Source organism: Pempheris klunzingeri, chromosome 22, assembly GCF_042242105.1.
Source record: "Pempheris klunzingeri isolate RE-2024b chromosome 22, fPemKlu1.hap1, whole genome shotgun sequence".
Classification (NCBI taxonomy): Eukaryota; Metazoa; Chordata; class Actinopteri; order Acropomatiformes; family Pempheridae; genus Pempheris; species Pempheris klunzingeri.
Window position 1 is genome coordinate 15,417,885 of NC_092033.1, and position 10,273 is coordinate 15,428,157.

Below are 10,273 nucleotides of genomic sequence, written 5' to 3' on the forward strand. Positions count from 1 at the left end.
TTATGCATTCTTGATGGTGTTGAAGGGCTTCCTGGGGGTGTCGTAGGGGTCCGTGAAGAGGTTGTAAGGGGCAATGTAGAGTGTGTAGGCCTCCTTGAGGAAGACGTAAGAATGCTTGATGGGGATCTATTGATCAGTGAGGAGGTTGTGTGTGGATCGTTGTAAAGAGGTTATAAGGGGCGTTGAGGAAGCTGTTGGGGTCTTTAAGAATGTTACAGGAAATATAGAGGGGGGTACATGGAACATTCAAGAAGAGGAGGTCATCGAGTGTCCTGGAGTAAAATGTGGGGCTCTTGTAAGATGTGGTTTGAATCCATGAAATGTTTCTTGCTGATTATCGATAAGTGCTGTCAGTACTCATTAACCTAGGTTCATGTGGTAAAAACTAATCAAATGTGAATCACAAACACGCAAATCATTCGCGGACACAGATTTGTACCCTTAAAACCAAACCCTTATCTCATCCGAACGATCACCAACAGCAACAAAATTGACTTCCACATTATCTTAACCCTCGTAACACAGAAACATCAAAACTTTGGATCCTATACATTTAAATCTGCGTGGTATTCCTGCAGGGATCCAACATTTTGACAGACAGATGCTCTTTGGTAAGACTTCAAACAAGGAATAAAGGTTCTTTGATAGAGGGAAGGAGCCTCACTCTGCTTTAGTGACAGCAGGTTTGTTTTATGGTGATTTGTCGCCATCTGCTGGCTGCAGCTCTAAACTACAACAGTTAATGTTCTCATCTGGGGTTGGTTTCCAAATCCGGAACACTGAATATCCAATGGCGATGTCCTTCATGGCAGGTCCATAATTACCTCTAACGGTGGGTCATGGGGTGCTTGAGGGGGTTCCAGCTTTCGTCGAGGATGTTCATGTTCCGGCCCGAAGTCCCTGAAGACATTTGTGTCCTTGAGGAGGATGAAAGAGTTTGTTTGGTTCGTGGTGCGAAGAAAAAGAAGAAAAAAAATGAAACAAATGTCAGTGGTGAGGTTGTTCTTGAGGCATTCAGAACATAAAATCCTCAACTCAGTTCCGCTGTCACAGAGTCATAGATCGATGTCTGTTTATGGGAATCTTTTACATTCACTTTCTGTGTACTAACTGCCAAAACAGTGCAGACTCAGCATTAGCGAAAACATGCCAGGATATAAGCAGGAACACTAAATGCAATCTGAGGCGCTAAAAGTCGAGTTGTTTCTTCTCTTTCAGTCGAACCAAATTGAAATGAATATTCTGACATTTCTTCCTCTCTGTGTCAGGTGCAGTTCTCTGCTTTTTCAGCATGTGCTTGCATTAAAGCGAACCGACAGCACCGAAAGAGGTTTTAATCCTCTGTCTTGTACGTTGAGGTAATAATGTCGGGGTAATTGTGGCTTGTGGTGGTGGTGGTGGTGGGGCTGGTTGATAGACAGCTCATTTAAACAGACACGGTCATGGAGATGAGAGGCGAGCTTCAGAAACAGGAAGTTAATGAAGCTGGAGGGATGAGCGACAGGTACAACATCACTGATGCGCTCATCTGTCTCTGTGTAATTGAAACCTCATTTAGTGGTGATGCTGATTCAGCCGTTTTCTCTCAGACCAAAAAAACTTCACGAGAAAAGCTTAAATTTACCTGAAAACACAGAAGGACACTCTCTTACTTTTAATCCGACTCAATAGGCGCACGCAAGTTGAAAATAAAGAGATTATCTGTCTCAGTGGGCCCAGCAGTCATTGGAGGAGTAATAGAGGGTTGGGAAGAGGTTGAAGGCCTGAAGAGGAGCCGGAATAGCACTTTTTGTTCACATTGAAAGAATAATAATTATTCATATTACTCATATTTTTTTGTTTACTGATTTAATTTGGCAAATCTGCTACATCCATGAACGACGGAGTTCCAGTTTAAGTTGAAACCAAACACAGTTTTTAATCATCTTCTTTACAAATACTACCATCTATTTTTCTCTTTCAAACACACACACACGCTCTTGTCTTTCTATAGATGTGAAGACACTCACACAGGCTGTCCCATTGAGATTAAGAACTCTTTTACAGGACAGACCTGAGAACATTCACAACAAAAAAGAAATTTACACAAAACACAACTAAACAATAACGAGAAAGAGAGCGAGCGATTACACGATGCAGTGATGAGAATCAACAAAGATAAGGTTTTACATTCTCTAATGGTGATGAGTGACTCCAGTTTGAGGGCGGATTGCACTTCATTCCATTAAAAATGTGCATTATATCTGAACCCTGACCATACCTGAAACATTAGTGCGGGTGTGAGGGATCTCTAAAGTTAGATAGGCACTGGATCGTGTACTGAGGTTAGTGGATGAATGAGAGAAGAGATGTGAGGTAGTCAGGACGGCAGAGCTTTGTAAATGAACAATATGAGGTGCCTGTTTCTTCTCGTCTACAAGGAAGTCCATCCAACCGTCTGATACAGAGAACAATGATGAGTCCTGAATTTGTCGTTTGTGATAAAGCGTAATGCACGGTGACACGCAGGGTTTAACTGCAGAAGAGCTGATGGGGCTGCATGACAATACAGAAAATCTCCATAGTCCAGAACAGACATAATGGTTGATTGCACAATAGTTTTATGGTTGGATGGAGACAGACAAGCTTTAATCCTGTACAGGAAACCCAGTTTGATTTTTAATTTTTGAGTCAAATGTTGCATGAGTCTTGAATGATAATCTGCTATCAAGCCAAATTCCTAAGTATTTGTATGACTCAGTAAGAGTAATATGGGCGCCTTTTAAAGTTTTACTAGTAAGATAGTCAGCGTCAGTGGTGGAGGTGGAGAATACTATGTACTTGATCATAAACTAGCTTTAAATGCAGAAAAGACTAACAAGTGCTACCTGGAAAAAACAAATGTAGACTGAAGATGGGGCATATAAGTATTGTTTAGGATGATTGATGGTGCGAACAGCAATGGTCCAAAGATAGACCCCTGTGGCACCCCCTTTCTAATGGTAAGAAGGCCTGAGTGAGAACCGTCGGCAGCAACAACCCAAGTTCTTTCTTTCTATGAGTGGAACCAGTTAAGTGAAGCTTCATCGAGACCTATAAACTGAAGTTTTTAGAGCAGGATTATGTGATCAACGGTGTCGAATGCTTTTGAGACGTAAATGAGGAGGAGGGCAGCACATGTCTGTTTTTTATCCAGGGAGGAGACATTGTTATCAATAACTGCAGCTGCAGCTGTTATTATGCTGTGACCCGGGCAAAAAACAGACTATTGTGGCTGTAATATGTTCTGTGAGTCAATGAAGGCACATAGTCGTAAACTAAAAAAAAAAAGGAAGTTTGGAAATTGGACGGTAGTTGCTAAGGTCTGAGATGTCACCACTTTTATATAACAGCACTTGTAAGGCACTTTTCCATAAAGCTGGAATTGAGCCTGTGAGAAGAGTTTGGTTGAAAATAAGAGCTAAGGGTGGGCAGATAAATGGAGCACTTAGATGAAGGAGATATGGGTCAAGGTTATCTGTACCTGTGTTTTCGCATGTTTTTACCCTACGGAGAGTTTGACTTGTCTATGAGTTGAAAAAAATGAAGTTCCAGGCACTGTTCTTTTAATTTGTTAGAGCTGTCAGAGAGCCAGTCCAGGTTAAGATTCCAAGATAGAGATCCAAAACTATATATTCAGATTTTGGTTCAGAGCATGTGGAAGTTTCATCAACAGTGAGGCAGTCCTTCACAGAAATTAGTACTCCACCTCCCTTACTTTGACAATTGCATCTAAAAATGTTGTATCCAGCTATAGAGATAACATTGATGACTGATCCATCGGACTGATCCATTGGCTTCATCGACTGCTGGACTCTTTATTAGATTGTTTGTTCGCTTACACTTGTTTATTTCAGTGAACTTTGTAAAGCACTATGAGACACTCTGTTGTGATATTGGGCTATACAAATAAAATTGAATTGAATTGAATTGAATTGAATTATTAGGGATTTTAGGGGAGAGCCATGTTTCTGTCAGGATGAGGACATCTGGGGAGGATTTACGTATGAAGGCTTGGATATAATCCATTTTTGGGAGCAGGCTTCTGATATGCAAACTCAGTGGCAAAGGAGCAGCCAGCCCGCTCAGCAGTCACCTGGATGAACACACCTGGCCTCCGGACAGCAGGCGAGGCAGCGTCCACGTTAGCAGAGGAGCCACCAGGCGGCTCGAGGGTGGAGGCTCGGGCAGAGGATGGGTGGTTCTCTGGCAGGTGCCACAATGGAGAACGCGGATCATTTCCACTGTCCAGGGCCTGGATTTGTTACTCAGCTACAGAGTATCTGATGCACCCAGCTTACAGGGGGAGCGTTTAGCCCAGAGGGTGGGCCAGATGTCATCATTCAGGGCCACGGCATCAGTTTAAAGGATCGCCTTCCCCTCTGGTGGTGACCGAACCGGACCAGAGAAGCGTGCTCAGCAGCTGAGCGCTTGGCGGACGGACTCATGGAAGAGTTAGCCATGGACAAATGAGTGGTGGCTACGGACAAAGAGCCCAGCCTCATCTCTTTTTCTCAAGGTCCTGTTTGAGCAGTCTGACGTCCACACATAGCCATGGCGATGTGCAAATAGTCTGCTAGCAATAGCAATGGGCAGGATTTGAAAATAACCTCAAAATCCACGTCAGATGACTATGATCCTATATCTGACTGAATGATATAGCTGAGAACAACCAGGATCCAGGAATTATAAAGTAAAAATGAAGTTTGAAACTTTCTGAAAGAGCTTCTAACCAGCAGAGATGAAGGAATGTGCGATATACAAAGGCATGCACACACACACACACACACACTTCTTTAAGTGTGTTCTTTAAGGAGGCTGCACAATTGCAATTCCGTCTCTTTGCACCATGAATGGAAATCCATCGAACCTATTTACCTCAAAACCACAAATGCGTCCCTCAACGGTACTTCGACTTCCTCCCACAGAACTAAATTCATCTGTAGGTGTGGCTGTGGACATCAATGGTTGTCCGCCTCTGTGTGTTTGTCCTGTGACCTACTGGTATGCTCCACCTCTTGCGGGCGAGGCTTCAATCTTCAATCTTCAATCTTCAGATTCCTTTTTCTGAAGCCACACAGACTTAAAACCGGACTATATTACGAGTCATGTCGTTTTGCGTGCAGTTGCACGGTCGAAGTGAAGGTGATCTGCCGTCTAACACACAAACTGTACGCACACTAAGTCACATTTCTGTCACGAAGAGAGACGCTGTGTTTGATTTAGCTGAGCGGGTGCTATGTTGAGCTGAGAGACAGACAGAAATAGAGAGACGCACACCTTTTAAGACAGACGGAAAGAACAAGAGAAGAGAGGCAGTCAGACAGGCTGAGAGAGAGACAGACCTTCATAGAAAGTTAATCTGTTTCAGATAAGACTCTCTAAGTCTTTGAGCTTTGGAGGAAATCTGAAATCCAGACCATCATATTTCCATAATCTGCCTCATATCCTAACCAACCAGCACTGTCACATCCATCTCTATTCCCATCATGCACCTGGCCTCTGACACATTACCATAATCCATCCAGCCTTTGCTGACTTCCAGCTTTAGTTTTGTAAGGATGCACACTGATATTTCTCCTGAAAAGTTGAGACTCTTATAGGCAAAGTATGGAGGAAAACCCAAAACAAAAGTGCGGCAACCAAAACTTAACCTGCACTAATCCCAAAAATGCAACCTATCCCCAGCTCACAAACGCTGAATATGTAAAGTCCCTCCAACACATTTGAAGCGAAGTGCTCATCAAGCTGTTCGTCAACCCCTCCCCCAAGCAGCAATCGTTCAGTCGTAGTTTAGCAACCATGATTAGGTGCAGCAGGCCTGTCAAGCGTTTGGCTGTCTCAAAAGGTCAAAACTCCAGCAACAGTTGCAGTATAATTGAATTGCACTGAAACTGCCTGCAGTGCCATGTGTCAGGGGTAGTTGGTTTCACAAACTGGTTTGGCTGCAGATGACAAAACAGATACATTACATGTGACCTATAATTAGTCTATAAGCCATATGGGAGTGGTATTTTCTCAGTTGGTTTGTAATTCTGTTCGTCTATCAGTCCACCACTTTTATCCAGATTGAAATATCTCAACCACAATTGGATGGATTGTCATGAGATTTGCTGCAGATATTCAGAGCCCCCAGATGATCAATTCTAGTGGTCATCTGACTTTTCCTGTAGAGTGACTAGAAGGTTGACCTTTTTGGATTTCAGTAAATGTCTCAACATCTACTGGATGAAATGGGACAACATTTTGGACAGATAATTTTGATATAGCAGCAGATGAATGTCCTACACCTCCAAATTTCCCAGAAGCACTGAAACTGAGCACTTCTGAAATCAGACAAACCACTGATTGACATATTGAGGAGCTTTGAAATCTTACTTACTCATGTTATGTCCTTTGGGTCCACACCTGCTCCACCAATGCCTGCACAGTGTCTCCCAGAGCCTTTCCAATGACTAAGGCTTCCTAAACCACTAACAGTCCTCTCATTACGGCCCAGTGCTTTCTCAGCACTATTCTGTGTCTGATGGGCATCATCCAGCATCGTCCCAGGACAGACTCGTACTGTATACTGGGTCACAGCTCAGTCGTCCACCAGAGGTCTCCGATTGTATCCTTGTTGGCTAATCTTCACCCAGACTTAAGACCTTAAGAAACCTCCTGATACTGATTGGATAGAATATATAAGTTTAGAACAGATGTATTAGACTAGATTTAGCCTTAAGGAGACATATTACGCTCATTTTCATGTTTGTATGTGTATTTGAGGGTATAATATGTTTACATGTTATAATGTTCAAAATGTTCATTCAGCCAATCATAAAATATGACATAGCTTCTAAGCCTGAAGTCTGCTCACAGACAGCTGGTATTGATCCATCCTTGAGCCTTTTGTTATTGTCTTGTAATCTCAACAAGAACATGTCTTACAATACTCTATTGAAATAAAAACATACCAGGGAGAAAACAACTTAAATTAATATAAAGTAAACATGGCAATTTGAAAGAACTGATGAAAAAAGGGATTCAAACTCTCTCTTAACTCTCTTTGATAACTCACACATAAAGAGAGACAACACCAGCCACTGCACATGGGCTAAGGTTCTGAATGGTGTGCCAGGCCTGGTGGTACAGAGAGCAGGTTGTGGGTGTTGTAGAAGAGGTGAAGGGGGTTTAGTAAGGACGCGGGCATCTGGTCAGGACAAGGCCCAGACTAAAAGGGGTTAAAACTCAACACCTTCAGCTGAAGGGAAACCTTCAACCCGCTGGTCGCAGCCTCTGGTGGAGGATGATAGTCACGGATGAGCCACCAGGAGACCCAGAGAGTTCAAGAAAACTTTATTTGTCCCCAGGGGGGCAATTTAAGGCATGAGCAGCAAGAGGCATGTAAAAACAAGGCACATTATTAAAAGGAAATATAAAGGTAGGAAAAAAAATAAAGCCGCATAATAAGAATAAAATAAAGTAAAAAAATAAAAATTGGAAAATAAACATATGAACACGGTATATACAAGGCTACTATGAATACTGAAACATATAAACAGAGGTAAGGTGATAATTGCGACATGTGAACTGAGGTAAGGTGGTAACCTACCAGGAGAAGCAAACGGACAGAGAGAAGAAACCCTCAGCGTAGGCAAAAAAGAAGGCCTTGATGAGCCAGGAAAAGGGATGAATGACTTCTTCGTTATCTCATTTCAGGCAGTGTACGTGAATTCATCACAGATGTTCACAGCGTGAAGACAGTGAAAATGTGATTTATCTGTCAGCACTACAAATAACACCATATAGAAAACACATTAAATTCTGCAGCCACCTAGTGCACCATAACAACCACCTAGGTACTGACCAAAACACCATGGTAACCATTTAGTAACCACCTAGAACACCGTAGTTACCATTCAACAACCAGCCACAACACTGTAGCAAACTCGTTACAACATCCTAGCATCAGGAGGAATGTAAATACCACCCTTCAACATGTAGCAATCAACAAGTGACACCCCAGCACCCACCTAGCAACAACTAAGTAATGCCATAGAATATACCGAGAAGTAGCTGCCTGCTATCCACAAAAAACGACTGACACAACAATGAACGTGTTAACAGCTGTAAGTATAAAACCGAGCAGGTTATTAGTTTAATCATTAGTTATGATTAGTTTAGTCTGTATTGACTGACAGGTAAGATAATCAGAGGGGCAGAGTTATTGCCACCGTCAGCAGCACCAGGACTGAAGAACGGGTAGAGTTTTTCAGTGAAGGAGCAGCCAGTAAATGAGTAAAGAAGCTCTGCAGCATCTACGTCATAAAAGGAGACCAGACCCTCCTCATAATCCACAAACACTCTCACCTTCTCAAGATGGTAATTCACAGAGAGGGGGACAGGATGACTAGCAAGTGCAAAATGCTCTTTTCCTTTTCTCAGACATATAGTCCAGTAGCCATTCTCAGGGTTTACGTTTAGTTCTCCCTTCCTTTTGACTGACTCTCTGGCTACTCCTAAAGTCCATCCAGTCTTTCCTGTGACTTGGACATCATAGTGAAGTCTTCCACAAGACAAACTCTGTTTTCCCAAGACATTAATTGCAGGTTTAAATCGTTTTGGGATTTCCGGGAGTTCATTCCACGCATCACTGCAGTGCACTTGTTTGCCATCATCAGACAGGATGAGAGCAGGATGTGCTGTATCAGGATCCAGAGTCACATCCACCGCAAACTGCTGGACGTTTCTCAGCTTGGCTTCGTGCAGCTTCTTCGTCTCATCTCTGATCGTCTCTGTCAGCTGGTCCACCGCACTCACCAAAACTGTTGTCGTGATTCCTTCATAAGATGTTGGACAAACGCTGACCTCAGTCCAGTCTTTGGTGAGAGGAGCGGCGCTCAGGGATGGGAAGCTCTGGAGGAAGTGGAGGGGGTCTTTTGTGCGTGAGAGCTGCTCCACCTCAGCACGTTTCTTCACCAGCTCAGAGATTTCTTGCTCCAGGTCCTGGATGAAATCTTTGGCCTGTTTCTGTGCCATGTTCTGCTTCTCCTCGATCATCTTGAGGAGGTCGACCTTGGCTCTCTCCAAAGACTGTATCAAAGCAGTGAAGACCTGAACGCCATCTGCCATCTCTCTGCTTGCAGCTTCCTTGATGAGCTTCGCTGAGTGTTTGATCTCCTGATATTTCAACTGTCTGTCCTGAATCTTCTTTTGAATATCAGCCTCTGTGCTCCTGAGCTCTGCCTTCTTTGCTTCGTATTCTTCTTTCAGAGGAACAACGTGGTGGGACCTGTGGCTTGAGTCAGCACACGACCGACATATGGGCATTTGTTCGTTCTTGCAGTAGAGCTCCAGAGGTTTGCCATGCTCAGTACACACATCCTCTACAGTATTAAACAGCTGGTCTGAATTCTGGCTGGACACCATTTGATGAAGCTTTACGTTAGTTGCAAAGTAGATGCTCAGACACGTCAAGCTTAACGCTAACAACAGGCAGGACTGCAGGGCTCTCCATTTACTTTCAGTAAGAATGTCATGAGAAACTGTTCTGGGTTTGGCAACTTGTTCCTCTGAGCTGTCTCTATCTTTCATTCCAGCTGACTGTCTGAACTGAACGGCCATCTCAGATATAAAAGTATTGACCCCAAGTTTATATTTTCTGCCAACTTGCTCTTTACACATGGGACACTGGTGCTGGGAGTTAAAATTCAGGTGCTGCGTGATGCAGGATTTGCAGAAGTTGTGTCCACATGCCAGTGTGACTGGATCAGTGAACACATCCAGACAGATGCTGCAGAGAAGTTGCTCTTCAGTCAGCAGATAGTTGGCAGACGACATGTTGATCTCCTGCAACCAAAAGAGAAAGTGGGACATACCAGTGTCATTACACAACTATTCTAATTTTTGCATTATTGGAACTGTCAGATGAAAACTGACTTCAGTTCATGCTGCTATTCAACCTTTAACCTTGAAAAGCAGTTGTCTTATCCATGACACTGTGCAGCCAGGCCACCAGCTTAACCAGACGTACAAACAACACCAGACGGCGCTCAGCATTTAGCATTTCCTCATTTGATCAGCTCAGTGTTCTCCTCAGTAGCAGAGGACTTCCTCTAAAGCTTGAAAAGTGCCTGTTTCTTCCCTCTATAAAGAACTGCTGTTGGCAGCTTAAATTCATGTCAGTAACAGTTTTGATAAGTTTCATAGTGAAAAGACAAGTAAACATGCATGTAAACATCTCAAATCTGCAACACACTTCACTTGTTTTCCT

At 43.2% G+C, this 10,273-nt stretch overlaps 1 protein-coding gene across 1 annotated transcript; it reads right to left on the minus strand.

Annotated features, from left to right (window-relative positions):
* On the minus strand, positions 1-9,840 carry LOC139222264 (E3 ubiquitin-protein ligase TRIM39-like). The gene is made up of 3 exons (XM_070854236.1): positions 8,200-9,840; positions 4,129-4,224; positions 1-126 (listed from the first exon to the last, which is right to left on the minus strand). Exons 1-3 carry the CDS (start codon positions 9,838-9,840, stop codon positions 1-3), a joined length of 1,863 nt encoding a protein of 620 aa, XP_070710337.1.
* Positions 9,841-10,273: the final 433 nt, after the last annotated feature.